We start from the raw sequence: 21,567 nt of genomic DNA on the forward strand, positions 1-21,567 counted from the left end.
TGTGATTTTTTTTAGAAGGGAAAGAAAGAAATGAAGTTATTGAATTTTGAGGTGTGGTTTTATATATATTTAACGAATACAAAAAAATTTTTTTTTGAAGTAAAAAAAAATTATAACAGATTTCTAAGCTTATTTCATGGGCTGCAGTTTTCAATCGGTGAGAAAGATCCACCTCGCAATTCTTGACCGAAACAAAGAACCAAAAACGGATTAAATTATTATATATTTTTCTTCTCGATGAACTAAAAAAGTTCGTCAAAAAGTTTATTTAAATAATTGTTGTAGCACCTTAAAGTTTATTTTTTCTTTTTATAAAACACATTTTTTCTTTAAACCCGCCAAAATTTTTAATTTCACACTATTTTCTGCCTTTTTTTTAGTTCATCGAGAAGAAAAATATATAATAATTTAATCCTTCTTTTGGTTTCTCGTCCTCAAAAATTACGAGGTGGATCCCTCCCGCCGATTGAAAACTGCAGCCCACGAAATAGGCTTCGAAATCTGTTATAATTTCGTTCTTACTTTAAAAAAAATCTTTTTGTATTCGTTAAATATATATAAAACCATACCTCAAAATTCAATAACTTCATTTCTTTCTTTCCCTTCTAAAAAGCAATCACGAGACGACGCTGTTTTAGAACATTCTAATTCAGGACACCCCCTTAAAACGGATCTTGCTTTTTTCTTTTTAGGCTGACAAATCGGTAGGACGTTCCTTTCTCAGCTTTCTTGCAGTGGGAGAGCGTGTACGATTCCGCCGCTAACTGGTTAAAAATTGTGTTAGGAGCTTTTCATCGTGCTTTCTTTCCATATCTACTTGTTTCCTCTTGGTCCGTCGAAATTTTTAGATGTTTGCGTCAGTGCGAGTTTCTCAGATAACACGAGACAGAACGACTGTTCTCAGTACTTGTGACTAAAGCGATTAAAGTGACTCCAGCTTCTTAATGCGATTCATTGCAACCGATATTTCTCATATTGGTTTTACAATCGTTTCAGTTCATTTCCCAAAAGTTGAGTTTAAATCTGCGAATAGTTAGCCAGTACGTTTGTCTTTTTGCTATACCTTTGTTTGTATACCTTTTACCATCGATGTCGTCAGTATTTTACTTATTTTGCTTGCGAGATAATCGCGTGATTTGTGCTGAGGTTTGCCTTTCTTTCTTTACCGACGACCAATTCCTTCATTTTTGCGATACGCGATTAAATCGTACGCGATGAAAAATACTTTCCACCACGTCGATAATGTTCATTTACCTCGAGATTTGTGACACTTTTGTCATATAATTTCCACGAAATGCAATAAAAATGATACCTTTCAAACTTTTTTTCCTCCGCCAACGTTATATTTACAAACGTTAAAAATACTCTGACCTTTACCAATAGACACATAAATCTGATGCACTGTAACCGTAGGGATTACACAGTGGCGTATTTAATCTTTGTTATTTACGAGTCATTTTGCGTTTAGCGAAACGTACCCCGCCGACAAAGTGCGTTAATTCTGGCTGCTTGCCAACGATCGTGAACTGAATCTTTCTTTTTCCAATCTCTTTACTCGTATTTAAAATACTTTTCTCGTACGTGACTTCGGTCACCAGAGAGGAGTTTTGTCTTGGAGTAGGTCACGTTGATTTTCCTGCTAGCATAAATTCGTCCGGATTTGTCTGTCGAAAAGTTGAAAGTATATTGTTTGTTGTTTCACTTAGAAGCCACGTTTAAAAAGTTTGCGCACTATCTTCGGTTTATTGTGGTTGGTATCGTGGTTTAATTTATCGTGACCCATTTCAAGCGAAGTGCACTATTAAACGAGGATATCAAACAGTGACATCATCCCCGCTGATGCTGCAACAGATGTGGGTGGCGCGTAATGCTTGTGTTACTTCAGTTGGTAGCGGACAGTGTTGTTTTCGCAAATCAGAAGCACACGTGGGCAGCAAACTATATTCTACGAAACGCAGGTTCAAGTAATAAGCCTCTGTCACGAGCATGATTTACGAGAATTTTTGATGCAGATCCAGGAAAATTTTCTCTTACCTTCTTGTAGATAAACATCTACGTAATAAGTAGGTAAAAAAGAAAAAAGAAAGGAAATGGTAAAAGAAATTATTCAACGAAGGATAACAACGATGAAAGAGAAACGGTTATCAACAAGACACTTGCGATTACTTTATTTAACTTTATTTTATTTTTTTTAACTTTATTTTGGACATTTTTGTTACAAAATTGTTTTTCAAACTGATGAAATAATAATGTCGTCCTTTCAATATTCTCGGATCGTAAACTCGAATTCAGGATATTACGTGGATATCGATGGTAATTTCTTTCGCCTCGAGGAATTTTTCCCGGCTACGTTTCCTGAGACAGTGGAATTTTAACCGAATTTTTCGCAACTCTTCGATTCTATGGAATCATAGCGATCTCGGCACGTTAATGTAACTTCAGCTTGACCCACAACGTTGGTGCAACAAATAGTCGAACGCGTCTTAATTTGTCAAACGGAAAGGAGCCAGGAATTCCAGGGTTCCGTTTCGGGCAAATTCTGGATTGTCGCCAAATTTCATACCGCCATCCTACCGTACGTAGCTTCCCGTGTCTTTCCTTCACTTCCTTTTGTCGGCCATGCTAACGCCCCTAGGTATCTATATCCCTGATTCAATTTGCCGATAACACGGTTAGAAATTCGCAAGGTACGGCATTCATCGCCAGGAAACCAGATCCTACATTAGCATTTTATGTTCTTGAACGAGGGTCGAACCGACACTCGAGTACATTCTACGCAATTCTAACTGAATTTTTGAAGCGTTTTGGACTTGCGACAAATTTATTCGGCCGAATGCTTACAGATTTATTGCCTATCGAATCGGTCAGAAGGATTTCTTGGCATTTTTTGTTTTTAAAATGAAACTTGAAATAACCCGGAACAAATTTATTAAGCAGCAATCGATGTGTGGTTTTGCTGCACGAACGTTCGCACGAACTATTCGTGTTTCGAAACGATAGCGACGATAGTGAAATGAAAATTCGATAATCCAAATGTAATCGCCAGCACCGCACGTCAGCCATATCTTCTCTTTCGTTTAGTAGGCCGTCGATAGGCATTTTATTCGTGCGATAAAATCGAACGAGCAACGACCCTCGACCGATGAACATACCCACGCGTTTCGAAGAAAGAATACCCAATGGCATGGACGAAAATAAAAACCACATCTGCGACGCCTTTTTGTTTTTGTTCGCACGTTATTTGCGGCGACGACGATGAAATTTCGCGACACTACAGTCACAGTCCATATAAATTCGCCAATTTCTTATGAAAACGTTCCCTATCTTCGTGCGATTTATTTCATTTGATCGAGGAATCTAAATACGTATTTTTCGTCGTACGGATTTTCGTCCTCCGGATTTTCTCTTCTGACTGGTTCTTTCGCCAGCGATTTTCACTCGCCGACCCATGGAATTTGCATACGTTACGCAATTATATTTCCTTCGCTTGCTTGACACACAGTTACGAAAGCAATATGCGAGTTGCTTTTAGCGCGAGAGGTAGAAAGACAGAATCGTTTACTCTGTTCTCGAGTCTGTTAATCGACGTTTACTATAATTATCACGCAAGCAAAAATCTGACGAGATGTCAAATGCCTGTGAAGCGCGTAAGTGAAATTGGACATTCGGATACGGACGATGGAGTGACTGACCTGAAACCAAACTCAACTAAACCCATCCAATTTCCTTTTGCCAGAAAGACACACATTACCAACTATCAACTTACACAATTCTATTCGCGCGTTCGCTACTATGATAATTACCTGTACCTGACAGTGGAATTGACGCCAGGCCATGAAGGGTCATCGATTGAGCAGCAAACTTAGAATAAGCAAAAAAATGCACCTCTGCGAATTCCATAAAATTTCTAGTAAAAACCACGCCTTGATCATTTCGATTACTCTGGTAGTTTTGGTATTAAATAATTCGTTTTATTTAACACATCGTCGACCGGCAATTTTACTGAGAATTTATCTCTTGTCACCGGCTATTATTTCGTAATTGGATGTGGAAGTGAAACGATGTAAATAAACTTTAATAAATTATTGAGATATGTGTAATTTTGTGTGCTACACACACACGTAGTGACACACGTATGTGAGTATGAGTGTGTGGAAGTATGCGTGTGCACAGCGTCTCGAAAAACAGATGAACGCAACTGGTACGTTCGTAGTGTGGTATAGAAGATGGTGAGACAAAGAGTGCTGAGACGCGTGCAAATGTACAGGGTGGTTGGTAACTGGTGGTACAAGCGGAAAGGGGATGATTCTACGCGAAAAGAGAAGTCGAAAATATAGAATAAAAATTTTTTTTAATTTTTCCATCGAGACAACGATCTACAGTGAGATCCGTTAAAACGTACCGCACGCGTACCGAGCGAAGATTCAAAGTCGATTTTCTCGAAAACGAAGCCTCAAACGAAAAATTTTTATTCTATCTTTTCGACTTCTTTTTTCGCGTAGAATCGCCCCCTTTCCGCTTGTACCACCAGTCATCAAACACCCTGTATAATAGTAAGGTATGTGCACACTTCTAACTTCGATTATACGATTATAAAGCAGCATTTACGATTATTTTCTAAGGTGTGTTTATAATAATATTCGTAGATCAGCCCTCGAAGATGTGGATGCAAACACAGTGCACCGTTAGATGCAAGATTTGTTCTCATTTTTTTTTTATTGATGTTCTAATAAAAATGTTTAATCGTTCAATGGGGCACTTTTTGTTTCAAAGTATCTTCTATTTATCGGTTATATTCAAAATGCCCTGACTGTCAATTTCCATTTAATATTTACAATTGTAAGTAGTTCAAGCGCTCCGGTCACCAATGACCATCGTGTGGCGTCACAGGAGAAACCGTGGCGGGTCATATATGACCCAACGTGGCAGTCAAAGTGTTAAATAAATCTGAAACTATTTTGATATAATTTCTAAGTATAATTTAACCGTTCGTTTACTTTTATGTCCACGATTAAGATGCACAATTCTCAACATAAATTTTTTTATTAGTCAACTTTTAATATTTCACTGGGACTATCAGATAAAATATCAGATAAAACAGCTTATAATTCATTGAAAGATTCCTCATGGGTACGTTCCGTCATCGTTGAAATTTTATTTACAACAAAGGACGTAACTTAGAAGCGACTCGTGGCCAGTCGGCAACGTTTGGCTACAAAAACACGAATTAACTAATGCCCGGTCAACAATATGTTAATATCAAACGATTGAGAAAGAAACAGATACATTAAGCAATTTTTATATGTTGTAAAAACAGTTGTTCGACCCTAACGGAAAACTGCTACGATGGTTGTATTGGGACGACGCGGCGTCGACTGTGATGGGCGTCCCGACCAAGAAGGACGTGGGCAGACGCGTTTTAAGCGTAAAAGTGATGCCAAAGCACGATGTAAGTGAAACGAAGGACCTGTTCGTCGTGCAAGTGGTGCCGGAGAAACACGAGGAATTGAAGCACAGAGACGGAAAGGTGAGTTCCTTATATTTGAGCAAAAGTTCTCGAGCACCGTTGCCAGGCCCTATCGTTAACGATGAAAGCGTTCTATTGGCAACGATTCAACTAGCTCCTGGCCGAACAACAGGTACTACTAGCCTGCCACTATCAGAATTAATCGTAGGATCTCGCAACCTGTTGGCCAACTTGCTAACTTTTTCCACTAACCGTGTGAATCGTTTCGTTTTGAACAGTAACTGTTATTCTTTTTTCAAATACGAAAGATCTCGTTGAAAATCGATCGAACAGAATTACGTGTGAGTCGTAGTCGCGTCAGCGAAGGAATAAAAATCGTGGAAACAAACGAAACTTTTAGGATCCAACGATATCGATCGAACAGTATATCAAACTATAATTGGAAATTATCCTAACAGGTAAATTTGCTGCTTCGGAACATTTGTATTAGCTTGTTCGAAAAGTTTCTTTCGTTTTATGAGCAAATAATAGACGCACAAGGTTTTTTTTGTTTTATATTATTTTGTCGAATTACGTACGATGCATTTTGTTCTGTTGAGACAAACATCGCGACATTTCGCAGACTTGGTTTCACATTTGTATGAAGCTGCACTGTTGTGAAAGACATACTTGCAAAAGAAAGACACTTTTCGGACAAGCTAATATCTTCAAATCTCATTGTATAGAACTATAATTTTGTAAAAATCTTCGGTGCTTGATCGTTTCGCCTTAGAACGATCAATCAGGTCATCTTCGCTTGAATCCGTCAAAATTCCTATTTTCTAAACATCATTGTCCAATGTCTTGTCTAAAATAATAATAAATCGTTCTTAAGTTTAGTCGAGTAGAAGAAAAATGTGAAATGAAACTCTGATATTTCCAGTGTTAAAAAACTCACGTTTCTTTAAACCTATTATCCATTTGAGCGAACGAGCAGATCATTCAGGTTGGCCAGAGCACGCTCGTTTGTTGCTAAACTCGGCGCGTCCAGCCGAAGCTGTTAATGAAGCGGTAAATCAATTAGCGCGTTAATCGGTTTCGTCGGCCGATCGAGCAACAAGCATATCGGGGTTTGACTTTTGCGCGACGCGTCGATCGTTTTAATCGGATCCAGCCGATTTTCGGTATCTAGATAATTAATTGGTCGCAATGCCGTGCTCGTTAAATCGTTCGACGAAATTATCACGTTTATCCTTCGCTACGAGACTGTGGCCGCTTACCTGGATCACTCACGTCCACGGAAACATCGCCATTTTTGAACCGTTTAGCGTCGATTAATTAATCGGGTAAACTGGATTTCACCCCTCGACGCACGCGTACGTGCGCGATCTCTCGACCCTGGCCGCTTGCAAACGGGAAATTCCATTTGCTACCGTTTGCCTGCCGTTTCCAATTATTCGATTTTTACCAGAGAAACAGCAACCTTGTGCGACGTGCTCGGCAAATTATATTGTATATTTTATTTATAACACTAAGCGGTTGAAACACGCAAATCTCTACCTTGGCTTCTATTTTCTCTCTCTCTCTCTCTCTTTTTATCGTGTTCGTAAAAACGCGAATTTGCGTGAAAATCCGCAGTCCATTCGTTACATTATCTCGCACAAACACAATCCATTCTGCTCTAAATTAATTCTCTGCTACTTGATAAGAATTATCAACCCTTATCAATTATACCTCACCCTTGACCATTTTATTTCGTTTTACCATATAACGCGTCCCATGATGAAGATAGCGAAATCTAATAAAACTCCTACAAGACGGTAAGAAAAATCCAACCGATCTTCTAGACAAATTTTCTGAATCGAGAGAACCCGGGATAGAAGGGTGGAATTCGTTCTACTCGCGCGCAGTGGTGGAGCAAAAGATCGCCGCACGTCGTGCGATTGCATCGGTACGCCACGTTTAAATCTCGCCGAGAAATTAGTCTGGTAGACGTTGTTGATTGATGCCAATTGATAGTCCTGCGTATTGTGCGTCATCGCGGCTGAGTATCGTTTGGATGGTCGGCCTTAATTCCTCGCATTTCGCACACTGACACCGTTCGCTTCTGCCTCCAGTCAGCCAACTGAAATGGGACGTCTCTCTGATTTTAGACACACTGCAACGAAGGGGAGGAACAGACGCTGCTGACGATACTGCTGGATGCCAGGTTCGACAACCTCTCGCCGGTTACACGAGTCAACACCATCGAGAACCTCGCAGGATTTCTGGGACTGCACGTGGTACGATAGCGTTACGCGTATATGCACAATCCTCGTAGCTTTAGTCGAGAAGAAGAAGAAGGTCGAGGAAAGATTGAAACTCGATTTCCACGCGACCGACGAACCAAAATCTCTGACCAGATTTCTAGAAATTCCAACGCGTTCCGTCCTGCGTGCGTCTCTGCTGACGTTTCGAACGATTACAAAGATCGAGACAAGTTGAGATAAAAAGGCCGAAGAGCACCACTTTTCAGCAATTCGAGCGAACCGACAGGAAGAACTAACTTAACTAACAAACTAACTCCCTTAATACAAAAGAAGCTGCCCTTATATACTCCTGTCCCCACTTCTTTGTTTTTAAGGAGAGCCATATAATCATTTCATACCTCGGTCAGGTACATGTCCCTCCCGTGATCGTGGCTGCATCTAGTGACCCGCTATGTCACTTCGAGCCCAAACCCATCGTCATAAAGTCAGATCGGAACATTAAGACTATTTCTTATTTTTATTGCTTAAGGACGGCTATAGTGCAAGTCTGGACTAGGGTATTGGGGTTTTTTCTAACATTCATATAGATCATTCTAATTCATTAAGAAACCGGAATTAGGCAGAAGTTTTAATCGAGCAAATATGAGAAATCGCGGAGCTATCCTAATGCGCGAAGCAACGCTCGTGGCGAAGAATATTTGATAAAGTTTGCCAGGAGAAGCTTCTTTATGAGAAGGGAAACTTTATGACGTTACACCGGCCAGTGCAACGTTGTGAAATAGAAGATGCATCGCGAGCTCGACATAATACAGAAAATATTCAAGTTTTAAAGCATCCTCGGCGAAGAGGTTCCGTCGAGCATAAATTGGACGCCTTTGAGCAGGCCGCCATTTTTTTCTCACCGCGCGTCTCGGGAATTCTTAATTAATTTAATCACCGCGAAAAACAAAGAAACACGTTACTCTTTATATACGTAGACCTGCGCTCGTTGCGCATGTTTCTACGCGGGTCAGACTGTTCCCTCCTCATTTCCGTCCTGCTATTATCTCTACAATATATTTTTACTGCTGTTGGAGACAACAACGTCCAATTTTTCTCTCTGGTATTTTACATTGCCTGGTATCGCTTGAACGAATGAGATTTGCAGCTTTTATGACTGCGCGCTGAGAAACTGCAGTTAGGTGCAATATGAAGAACGCAGATAGCATTTTCCACGAGGCAAAAACAGGTAGAACGGCAGAGTGTGCGATAGTCCACGCGCTAGAGATTAGATCGTATTTAGTTTTTTCGTACATTTTACAATCTCCGCGGTTGTTCCCATTTTCTGGATGAATCTTGTTATCGTAACAAGTATCATAATATTAGATCATCCCATAAGTTCGTGCCGACTTTTGTGTATACACTTCATGTGTCGATTTATAAACATACGGCGATAAGGGACCAATGCACTTGAGCTTAGCTGATGGAGAACAGGCTAGAGCAGATTTTCGTGGGTATAAGATCGTAATATAGCGAACACAGTGACTTCTAACAGTAAAAAATCGTGAGTGAAATGCGTATCCATTTTCGACATCTCGTGTTATATGAATTTCGGAAGGGAAGTTCTGTAACAATTGCCACGAAAACCATATGTGCTGTTTACGGAGAAAATGCGCTTTCATCTCGCACCTGTAGGAAGTGGTTCCAACGTTTTAGAGCTGGGAATTTCTGTTTAGAAGACGAGGAACGCTCCGGGCGTCCTCCTCGGACAGACGAAGATAAAATTCGGGATCTTGTTGAAAAATCACGAAGTTTGACAGTTCGAGAGATGTCAAATGTTCTGAAAATACCTAAGACAACGATTCATAGGTGTTTAAAAAAAATAACATGTAACCGCTGGAAAAACGGCACGAACTTATGGGATGACCTAATATTTATACAGGGTGGTTGGTAACTGGTGGTACAAATGGAAAGGGGGTGATTCTACGCGAAAAAAGAAGTCGAAAATATAGAATAAAAATTTTTTTTAATTTTTCCATCGAGACAACGATCTACAGTGAGATCCGTTAAAACGTACCGCACGCGTACCGAGCGAAAATTCAAAGTCGATTTTCTCGAAAACAGAGCCTCAAGCGAAAAATTTTTATTCTATATTTTCGACTTCTTTTTTCGCGTAGAATCACCCCCTTTCCGCTTGTACCACCAGTTACCAACCACCATATATAAAATTGTATACTGTATTTTTCCACTGTATTTTTCTCTGTACATAATACGATCCACTCGACTGTGTACACTTTCGTCGTTTAACCCTACCAATCGAAGAAATCGAATAATCGCGATTGACTATATTTATAGAATCATAACTTTCTGCATATCGAAGTGGAAATATTTCGGAAACGTCGCAAGAGATCTCGAAACGAGTCGCGCCGCTTAAATCACGGGAAATTGCATCGTCGGAGAAATTCATTTCATCGGAATAATCAAATCGATTACGTGAATTCAATCTTCAGCCATTGAGGATGATTTAATTGCATCCCGTGGAATTTTTGCCCTAGCCGGGTCGCGACGAACAAAAATCTATTTTCCATGCGATTAGAGTGCTCGACGTAATCGAAATCGGGATGCGCCGACATCTCCCTCGTTATTTGCGCTGTCTACTATCGGCAAAAAAATTCGCCTCTTTTATTCATTTGTGACGTTTCGTTCATCCTCGATTCGAATTTCAGAGCGCGTTTTCGATGCATCCGCAAAACGCCAAGGAAAGTTTCAACGATGATTCTACCGTGATCCTCAGCGGATCAGGAAACGTGAAACACCGGAAAGAGAAACACCTCACGGCGGTCCAGTGGCAGGTGAGACCTTTTGATTGAAATTTTTACTTCCCTCGTAGTCTTCTTACTTTCGTCAGTTTGCAACGGCCCGAATTCGAATCTCATTCAAAGACCATTATTTTTTTTTTTTTTCTGTGCTGTACCACTTCACAGTTCTTTAAAGAAAGAATAGCAAAGGATATTGACAACGATCAAAGCTAACATTTCACGTTCGAATTTTATTAAAAGGTCGGTTGCGACGGTCATTTATGGAGGCACCAGACAGATTTGGTGAAACATCTGCGGGAACAAGCGAAGGATGGTACCCTGGCGGAAGTGATGCAACTTCCGGTCCTGCTATGGCGCGTGAAGACGGAGTCGAGCTTGTTGTTGAGAAGCAGAAGGGAAAGCGGTTCTGGGCATTACGGTAACGCGGACTACGAAAGTTACGATGATTATGACATCGAATACGATAGCGAGGATGACGAAGACGGTGAGGATGGCGAGGACGGTGAGGATGGCGATGACTCGCAAGTATCGCCAACTTTCATGCCGGACACGAATTCACCTAGAGCGAATCTGCCCGAACATCCACACAGGCATCACCATGGAGAAGAACCTATCGATTGGAATGTAAGTTGTATTCATACGACGGAGAATAATTAGAGATATTTTAGTTTTATGGAAAATTAACGGAACTTATGCGTGTCTTAGACCGAAGAGGATATCGATGAGGAGGAGATTCCAGTCGTGAATCAACCAAATGTAGTGGAGAGTGCATTGAATAGAACCACTACGGACACCACGTCGACCGTAAGTATCGGATTGAAGCCAATCGAATCGTGTGATAAATTTGAAATTTGTCACCGATTCTTCTCTTAAACTAGAAGAAACGTTAAAAAAGAAAATAGCAAAAGAACATCGCTATATAACTGGCTTTCGTTAAAAATTCTTATGTCTCTGTCCTTCATTCGCCACGCCAATCGCTTAAGGGAATCGTTGCGCTTAAAATATTTTAGTCTAGCTGTGGGTACTGCGTGTTCAATGCCGACTTATGCCATTTTCTATGCCGTTTAGGCGGTATCGATCGATGTATAGGAAGCGCTGTAATGCGAAGTAACTCTGTTGAAATGGATACGAAAGCCTGAGTGTGTGTGTGTGTGTGAGAGAGAGAGAGAGAGAAAAGCACATATATATATTATTTTTTCTTTCTTTATAGTCCTTTTTTTTGTATACATCTTCTTCGCTCCCTTCGTAATGTAACTAACCAAGTTTTTCGTGCCGTACATCGCATCTACTAACGATTTCGCAGACAACAACCACTGAACTTACATCACCACCATCAACAACTCCAACAACCACCACCACGACGACCACTTCAACTACTTCGACAACAACAACAACCACCCAACAACCACCCTCGTCAACGGCCAATACAACAACTAGCACAACAACGAGTACAACAATAGCAGATACAACAACAGCAAGCATCATGCCGACCATCATTGTCCCATCGACCGAGACACCGGAGAAATCGGAGAGCACCGAAGAGACAACGAAGAACACCAGATACACGGAGACCGAATCTCTAAACGTGTCATCTGTCACTATACCAGAACTCACCACCATCCCTCCTTCGGTAATCGTTCCTCATTCTAGTACCACAACAATGGGAACCACACCTACCACCGTTGTTGTCGAAAGGACGGAACCGGACGTCACCAATGGTACCGTTAATGTTACCACGGAAGAGGTAATGCTTCAATGCTTCAAGCTTTCGTTTGTACGATAGTTCATGCTACGCGTAGAGTCCGTTCACGTTAGTCTGTCGCTTTAGTATGCCAAACGATAGGTCGTTGTGTATCACATAGCCCACCTAAAGCCATCTTCTGCCTTATAAACGATGCGCGACGAGGATCGTAGCGTGGATATCCTTCGCTCATTGTCGTTTGTCACAAAGCTGCATAGATGCTGGCGGGAAAGTTAAGCGCAGCTTAGAAGTGTAATTTAATACAGCGTCGTGCACAGGCGTGTCACTTTAGAGTAAGCTGCGCCGAGTAATAATTCATACGAGTAAAGCAAGCGTGCTAACTCCACGGGAAGGGAGCATTGTCCATGAGAAACTGGCCAAAACCAAGGTTTCTTGTTTGCATTTGCATCTCGAAATTGTGGTGGAAAAGATAATTCGCACGATCTTCTCGCAGCATTCATTAATTACCATAATTAATTTGTCCCTTTTTTTATTATTCACGATGTCTTCATACATCGAGATTCGACGATTTGACCGCTTGTTCCCCAATATTAAAGCATCCTTTTTCTGCCTTTAGCCGACGGAACAATCGTCAATGTCTTCGACGAAACAGCCCATTACTCTGTTACCAATACCTGCAAACACCACCACCACAACCACAACCACCGCACTGGTCACAAATATCACTACAACACCCACAACAACAACGACACAGATGAGAACCACACCGATCACTACAACTACAACCACCACCACTACCACCACTACTACTACCATGGCTCCAACCACTGCTAGTACAACCACTACCACGACCACTACCACTCCAGCACCGACCAGCGCTGCCACGGAACCACCTAGGGTTACCACGGAAACCATACTGTACGGAGTTCGCAACTTCCCGCCCAAACAAGATAGGAGACTGAAGAAGATACCGGTTACGGCTGGAAAACCATTGAGCTATGTTATACCTGCTAATACGTTCAGCGATCTGGAGGACGGAGATACCAGAAACCTGAAGCTGAGTTTGTATCTGCAGGGTGCACCGTTGAAACCCAGCCACTGGCTACAATTCAATCAAAGGACGCAGGAGGTTTATGGATTGTAAGCATTAGTTGTCAAGAAACGATTACAAAGTGGTTTATTATATGTGAACTATGTTCAACAGTGAAATATCCTGTATATAAAGAATTTACTTTTTAATTAATCATTATCGCGCAGGCCACTGGAGAACGATATTTCTACCTGGACCTACGAATTGGTAGCTGGCGATAGCGAGGGATTAAATGTGACAGATCGACTCGACATTCACGTGCAGCAGCACAAGCTCAGTCGCAGTGTGAACCATGAATTCAGTATTTATTTAAGGATCGATAAGCGCACTGAGTTTCCTACAGACGTTGACTGGGAGCTAAAGGTATTCATCTGTTATAATAGAGCCTATACTAGTGCGTTCAATTGTTGTCGGTTTATAGGTAATTCGAGGAATAGCCGAATTGTATGGAGATAGCGATACCAGGCATATCACCGTTAGAGCTGTTGATATCGATCGCGACCAAGCAATTTTCACTTGGACCAATGATAGTTTACCTAGAAGCAGCGAGTGCCCTAAAGAATATATCGACGATCTTATGCATGTAATTATGGTTTTAATGTCTCGTTATTTTTTCAGATGCGTATTAAAAAGACTGTTATTAAATATCTGTGATTTAGGTCCTGATTGATAAAAACGGCGAGCCCAGTCCTTCATTGAGGGATGTTCTCCTCCCTGAAATTAGAGTCAAACGAGTGGTCTACCAGGGTATTGGACAGTGTGAGGACATATCCCGTCCAGAAGTACCAAAAGTGTCTACGCAAGAGCCTAAATCAAACTTCCCACCGGTACCTAGGAACCAGGTGGACCTTGTTAATGCCACTGTTGGCCAGTTGCTTGTATTTAAAGTACCAGAGGTATGTTATGTCATAACAGAAGAAACGCACTGTCTCATTTAAATATAAATCTAATACAAATTATTATTCTAGGATACCTTCTACGATGCAGAAGATGGTTCCGCAAGAAATATGCAAATGTCTCTACTGACCATCGAACGCAAGCCTATTCCCCCACAGGAATGGCTGCAATTTGACAGCAAGAATCAAGAATTTTATGGAGTCCCAATGCGTAGTGACGTTGGACGAAAGGAATATCAATTAGTAGTTACTGACAAAGAAGGTAAGCAAAATTTACCACTTCCACGATTTAGACATTGGATATTTTTATAAAATTTTTGTCAATTCCTTGTAGGCGCAAGCGCCACCGACGGCCTAGTGGTTGTTGTTCATTCTGCACCCTTCATGCACCATACGGTGGAGTTCTCCATGACCTTGGACATCCCGTACAAATCGTTTGCACACTCTGCCCTTCAAAAGCGTAATTTCATCGAAAAGCTCCGTGATCTGTATCAAGATAAAGATACTAGTGCGATCTCTTTACATAGTATATCGAATGGTAGCACGGTAATCACGTGGCACAACAGAACCTTGCCTACCTCGTATTGTGCCCACGAAGAAGTCAGTAGATTGCGTTCAGTACTCGTAAAGAGTGACAACGATCGTCGATCTGTCACGGACGAGGTTCTGGACGTTATGGGCCCGAAATTCCCTGTGAAACAAATCACTGTGGTCCCCATGGGCATCTGCCTTGGCGAATTAACAGACGTTCATTCGCCTGACAGTCACGTTCCACCAGTGGACGATTCCACCTCAGTCGGGGCATTCCACGATGATTATCTCATCACGTTCGTCCTGCCGGCTATAATAATCGCTATAATGCTCATCCTAGCCGGTATCATTGCCTGCGTATTGTACAGACGAAGGCGTAGTGGCAAGATGAGCGTCAGCGAACAGGACGACGAGAGACAGAGTTTCCGTAGCAAGGGTATACCCGTCATTTTCCAGGACGAGTTGGATGAAAAGCCAGATCCAGGTATAAATTTTTCATTTATTTAAACACCTAGATTTTCCACTATTCTTGCGTTAACTAAGCTATATATTTTTCACCGTTTATTGCAGGTAACAAGTCTCCCGTCATTCTGAAGGAAGAAAAACCACCACTACCACCTCCTGAATATCAAAAGGCTGAAGATGGCGCGGACGTGCCGATGTTGCCGAAGGAGAATTCCGAGGAACCGTACCAACCACCTCCACCATTCGCAACGAACCGCGATACCAATCGTCAGAATCGCCCTAAACCCACCCCGACGTACAGAAAACCACCCCCCTACGTACCACCCTAACAAAATACGGTTCACTCGCCCACGCGCAAATATATGTTAGCGATGCTCGGAGACTCCCCAATACACGCGCAAAACCAAACCAACTATCAGAAGAAACCTCAGCTTGCCGGTAAAATGGACAACTGCGGTAATCTGAACATATACAGCAATCTTAAGTAAAAAACGAAAAAAGAAAAAAAAAGGAAAACACAAAGCTTTCGTTCGTCCCGGCATTCGAACAATATATATATGTATATGTATATCGGTATCACGAAACGAGAGAAGACGAAAGATCTGTTCAGGAGAACTCACGCCAAAAGTCACGCCCACTTTTACTTACTTTGTAATATTATCTATGTACATGTATACTCATTCGTCGCTATTTATCCGCGGTATATAACGTATTTAAGGGAAGAGAAAGACGAGGGAACGAGGGATGGGAAAGTCGTCCTCGAGTTTCTTTCCTTTTTCTTCTCCTCTTTTTACTTTCATTTTTTAACAAAACAGATGCACTTTTTGTCATCGATCGTCTTGTAATTTCACGGGATACATTTTTCTAGGGAGTGTATGGGATTACAAATCACGCGTTGCCTTTCGTAACGAATTCAACTGTAGAAAGAGAGAAAGAAAGAGGGAGAATGATTCTACTACTCCGACCGGGTAAGCGGATATTTTAGGTTTTAGGTTTACGAATCTTGTAGAACCAGCCAGTCGTTTAGGGCGAGATGTATTTTACTCGATAATATGGGGTAGCAAAGAGAGTCGGTGTTTGTATATGCAGCAACGATACTCGTTAAATATTTCAGTAATATCAGTGCCATTTTTTAAGCAATAAGGGTATCCTGCTGTGAACGAAGAAAACACTTACTATAAATGGTTCTACGACTTAACGCAATTTACTGTTAAAAAATGAAAAAAAAAGAAGCAAACGGTCTCCAAGTATCAAAGACTATCGACTTAACGAATCTTACAACGTACCTACAACGCGTAACGCTGCCAGATGAGAAAAAAGAGATACATGATAATTCTTCGTCGGACGAGACAGTTTTATCGCCAGTTATTCAAGCCTCTTTTTTTATACTGTCCATAAGTTTTTGCAAGAGGAAGGAATATCGAAACAGGAACGAAGAAGATTTTGTATATTCTGCGATTTTATTGAACTGACCCATCCGACGATCGGTTATGCCAGACTTAAACGATTAACTTAGTGAGAAGTGAGGATTTTTTTAAAGAAAAAAAAAATGGAACATAACTTAACCGTGTGTATCTGTTTGCGCGACATGCCATTGCAGAGTGACAGCAAAATGCTTCCATTGGCGCTGTAGGCCACGCAGAATAAAAGAAAAAAAACTAATGATAATATATATAAATATATATATATATATATAAAAACTATGTATATTACCTATTTGTCGTTCGATAGACAGTCTGCTGCATTACTTATTGTTAGATTGATGTCGTTCGAAGAACACTGCCAAGACCTACTGTCTAGGGTTTACATTGTCTTGCACTTTTTATTTCTTTATTTCTTTTTTTTCTTTACACTGTACAGGAGGAAGCTTCCCGTTCGTTTCACGCACAATCAGACAAAGAATTCGCTCTTTTTTTTTTAACAGCTCTGTGACTATTATCTAAGGTCTTTTGTTTCTATTTTTTTTTTTTTATCGTTTGAAAGAAAAAGGAAGCTCTAGTTTTAACGATTCTAAACCCGTCGATGGCTTAATTTAATTTAGAATTTACATAGTTACCAAGCCAAAAAGAAGTACTAACTACTTAAAGCAGAGAAGAAAAAATGGAATTAAAAATAAGAAGGAACAAAAGGACACGGAGGAGAATAAAGTAATAAGACCTACTTTTTAACATATACAAACGTGCGTAAACACCCGTACACCCTATGAACAGGGCGCGCACACGTTTTTTATATGAATGATTTTGTACAATCTAACCAGCTGCTCTGTTGCAAACAAATTTTCGACTGATTTTCGTGAACGAATAAATAAAAGGAAAAAGGAACGAGAATGAACCACAATTTTTTTGGGATACGGGTATGTACGCGCTGCCGTTTCTTCAATACCTCGATAGTTTCCTGATATTTTTTCAAAGAGGAAGGAAATAATGCGAGAAATTCGAAAGAAAAGAACGAAGGACAAGGGAAGGGGGAAACAGGAAGAGAAATAACAAAACAAAAGTAAAAAGAAAAGCGATATCTTTCGCGTACCTCGAATTTGGAGGCTCTGTTCATCCACTTCTTCGCAACAGGAACAGGTAGTTGACGAATCTACAAATTTGGGGTCACTCCTATTAAAACTTAGTGTGAATGATGACGATGATGATAATAATGATGATGATGATAATGATGATATTTGTGTATGTAGAATGATAAAAAAAAAACGGATGTTTGGTATGCAAGCTAAATTACGATATAATATATATTAATTCACGTCTTTATAATGTAGAAGATTTAAGTATATTAACACGCGACTATCTCTTTTCAATCCTTCTTCACCGCGCCTTGTTTATCGCAGAATAAAAATCAGGCAGATCATTCTATTCCACAGTGCAAAACGATTGCGTTCCAATGAAACGAACAACATGTACGATTCGTCGCGATAATCGCACGAATTGGAAAACCTCGGGAGTATTTTCTATTTTTGTATCACGTTTTAGCGTATCCGCTGTTCAAGGAAATTGATGCGTCACGAATCGTCTCGTCGCGTCCACGCTCGAGCTACCTTAAACAAAAAAAAATAAAAAAAAGAAGAAAAGAGACACAGAAAGCTTTTTTTACGAAAGAAAAAAAATATATATATAATAAGAATAGAAGAAGCTCGGATCGTGGATGGGGCCATATCGATCGTGCGTGACCGATCGCAGTATGTGTACACGCTACTCAAAGACTACTTTCGAATCTCCGGTCTGTGACCTGCGATAGACAAGAGCAGAACTCATATCATGCTTCTAATCATATCATCGCTATACGCGTAACTCTCATGCGCTGCAATTGTGTTATTGTGACGGAAACGACGATTATGTATGATAAACGTGTACGATATTTATAAGATACGGTGTCAGAAGTGGAAAAATTGTAAAGAAGAGGTCGGAATTGGCGAACATACAGCCGATCGTCGTGTTTAAGAACAAGCTTTTGAACGGAGCTTACTTTCTTTTTTTTTGGCCTGCGAAACGAAGAGAGGAAGAGAGAGAGAGAGAGAGTGTGTGTGTGTGCGGTTCGAAAGTATTTTGTATAGAAGAGAAGAAAAGCTAGGGAAACAAGAATGAAACGACGAAAGAATTAGGGAAGAAATACGAAGGAAAAATCGTAGAAATCGGTGGAGTCCAGAAGGACGCGGACCACCGAAATAGTTCCGCTTCGAGGGGAGAGACGAAGGAGGAGAAACGATTATCACGTCGCGTATAAGGAATGTCTTGTACACATAATGATATATACATAAAAGTAATACTCGTCGACTGGGAATTCGCAAATTATTTTTGTCCGCTATGGCGCCTCGACGGAACCCCGGATGGAAGGAATCGGGCCAGGTAATGAAATATCGTCCTTCCTTCGATCTGCACGATCGAGAAGGCATCGTATCTCGTTAACGATCATCCTATCGGGTGGTGTGGTCGACGACTAACGAAAGAAGCGTGGAATAATACAGACACAGACACACAGATACACGCGTATACAGATATCTCTGACAAGTACTGCATATTAAACACGTGTAAAGTTAAGAGTTAATAAAGCCATTTTAGGATACCAGGCTTCTCGTTCGTTCCTGTTACGTGTACATTAGAGAAATCAAATAGATTATTAAAGATATCGTAATGGAGTGGGTACACCTTGCCAGCAGCAAGGTAAGTCGCTCTGCCTTGAACTTCCACTTCCGGAAAGTAAATCACGCTGTCATTTCCTATTTTAACCTTTGTCGATTTCTTCGCTATTTATCTCGATCTATTTATCCTCCATTTATTTAGACTGTGACTGTGTTTCCCTTTCATATTCGAATCAATTCAAGGACCTCCAGTGATGTGCAAAAATTTCCAGCCAGGTAGATCGTTCGCTTCATATCCTGAAAACGATATTTTAAAGAACTCTAACTATGCAACTTTTTGTTGCGGCTTCAGTGACGCGAGTCCCTATTTAGGTTTCATTTCCTTAATTACGTACGCGGAAAGGCGAAGTTGCACAAAGGTGCGCAGTCTGCATATCGGTTTTGAAATACAAAGTGAGAAATTTGTCTGGCCAGAAACATTGCACGCCACTCTATCCTCAACTCCTGCTGACTTCCTATTTTATTATTCTTTTAGCTCGTTCATCGTGCGTTTCTGTTTGCATTTCATTTAACTTACGCGTGCAAATATTTTTTAACTTCGTATTGAACGTAAAACAAAGTGTATTCGCGTGTTCTCATAGACGAAACTTTTCGTGAGACCGTCCTCGATTTCACCTACGTGTCACCTGTTCTTTTCACTTCGATTCTCGTGCATCGCGTTACGTCTGTCTTCGGCTAAATTATACTTACAAACAAATGACAATAAAGCAGACAGGTGTTAATACCTTTGTACGATCGTAACGTGCATGTGCAATAATCGCAGCTGAAACAAGGTACACACGCGTGCGATTCGTGAGCAAAAGTTTGCGTCTGCCAGTTGAATACTTCATTTACGTAAACAATTGACGATGACTTAACGAGGATTAATTAGATCGAAGCTGACAAAGAGCTGCTACGGCACGGCGTATCGACTGCCGACCTCGCTTTTGACATTGGCAGCACGCCCGTATAAATTTTTTTTTAGCAATTTAAGTCGCCACGATGATGACGGATGTCTTGTTACCTTCTCATGGTCAAACATTGTCTCTACCTTCTATACATCCATGAAGATATATCGTTATCATATCAATAATCGTAGACTTGAACGGACGATTCATCGAAAAAATAGCGAAAAGTACGTCATCTTTACGTCATCGTAGAATTGTGCAATGGAAGAGGGAATCGCTGAAATTTTGTTGCATTGATTCGATTAAAAACATTGCACAGGTAAAATACAGAACTGACATTATTTGGGAATTTCTAATAATATGAGATAATGGTAGTAAAAAGTGAATCATTTGACGCAACACGTTACATTAAGTAATATTTTTAGTATTTAGGACATTGTTCGTTGCTGTTTCGTTAATTGAGAAACGCTGTACTTCGCGATGTAACATAGATAAGAGCGAGGGAAGATAAAGAGAAATTTTGACACGCAATGATTCAGATAATAATTACCATAATGCGTTTTGGTTGAAAATTCTAGCAATTACTGATAAGGTTCGGCGATTACGTAAGTATCGAAGTTATTAAGTTATTAAGTCTGATAGCATAGCAATCGATCGAAATTCTACGGATTCGAATATTATTCGAACGGCCATTTGAAATTCTTCGTCGAATTCGTCGAGTTGCTTCAACGATCCATCTACCGTGTTTCCAAACTCTATAAATAAATTACTCAATTATTACTTTATTCTTGAAACAATTTTAATATCCGATAATAGTAAACGTTCACTAACAGAAATAACACCAAATATATTATGAAAATAAAAGAAGCGGCGTTGCAGATGGCGACTACCGATTAGCATTTTTAACGCGTCTGCTCGATACCTTTGCACGAGCCGATGATTAAGTAATACCTGCAACGATACTTCCGAGGGATCGAGTCAAATCGACGTTGATCACGATTAACATAAATTATTTTCGTAACGATCGAATTCAAGGCGTTCCTTGAATCGTCGAAAGATTGTTGAAGTTTTTATACGATAGAAACGTTCCTTAAGGTAAAACTCAACAGCAATATAATTGCCGCGAAGGACAAGCAAAATGACAATTACGTAACAGTTGCAAAGAATTTGAATAAAATATCGCTTCCGTCTACACGACAATATTAAAATGCAAAGGAGTTTCATGAACCAAACGGCTGGTTAGGAATTCTCTTGACGAATGAACAATTAGGTATGTTCTGGCAGAAAATCGGAATTCTCTTTGTGGCCTGTTTGACCATGTTTGGAAAATTTATGACGGTTCTGAAGAATTTATGGGATGGT

General features: G+C 40.5%; 1 protein-coding gene across 5 annotated transcripts in view; it reads left to right on the forward strand.

The window, feature by feature from the left end:
- LOC117205324 (dystroglycan-like) overlaps nt 1-19,242 on the forward strand; it is a 110,513-nt gene extending 91,271 nt beyond the window's left edge. For 4 of the 5 annotated variants that reach the window (XM_033443613.1, XM_033443616.1, XM_033443614.1 and 1 more), the window contains 13 exons: nt 5,318-5,527; nt 7,600-7,728; nt 10,401-10,526; nt 10,734-11,117; nt 11,199-11,297; nt 11,797-12,237; nt 12,812-13,335; nt 13,453-13,648; nt 13,707-13,868; nt 13,945-14,181; nt 14,254-14,443; nt 14,516-15,196; nt 15,283-19,242. In XM_033443613.1, the coding sequence (XP_033299504.1) occupies nt 5,318-5,527; nt 7,600-7,728; nt 10,401-10,526; nt 10,734-11,117; nt 11,199-11,297; nt 11,797-12,237; nt 12,812-13,335; nt 13,453-13,648; nt 13,707-13,868; nt 13,945-14,181; nt 14,254-14,443; nt 14,516-15,196; nt 15,283-15,506 (3,603 nt within the window). In that variant the 3' untranslated portion in view covers nt 15,507-19,242. The remainder of the gene's footprint in view (nt 1-5,317; nt 5,528-7,599; nt 7,729-10,400; nt 10,527-10,733; nt 11,118-11,198; nt 11,298-11,796; nt 12,238-12,811; nt 13,336-13,452; nt 13,649-13,706; nt 13,869-13,944; nt 14,182-14,253; nt 14,444-14,515; nt 15,197-15,282) is intronic. The other variant, XM_033443618.1, reaches the window with a different exon arrangement.
- Nucleotides 19,243-21,567: the final 2,325 nt, after the last annotated feature.

Source organism: Bombus bifarius, unplaced genomic scaffold (genome assembly GCF_011952205.1).
Source record: "Bombus bifarius isolate JDL3187 unplaced genomic scaffold, Bbif_JDL3187 scf7180000007990, whole genome shotgun sequence".
NCBI classification, from domain to species: domain Eukaryota; kingdom Metazoa; phylum Arthropoda; class Insecta; order Hymenoptera; family Apidae; genus Bombus; species Bombus bifarius.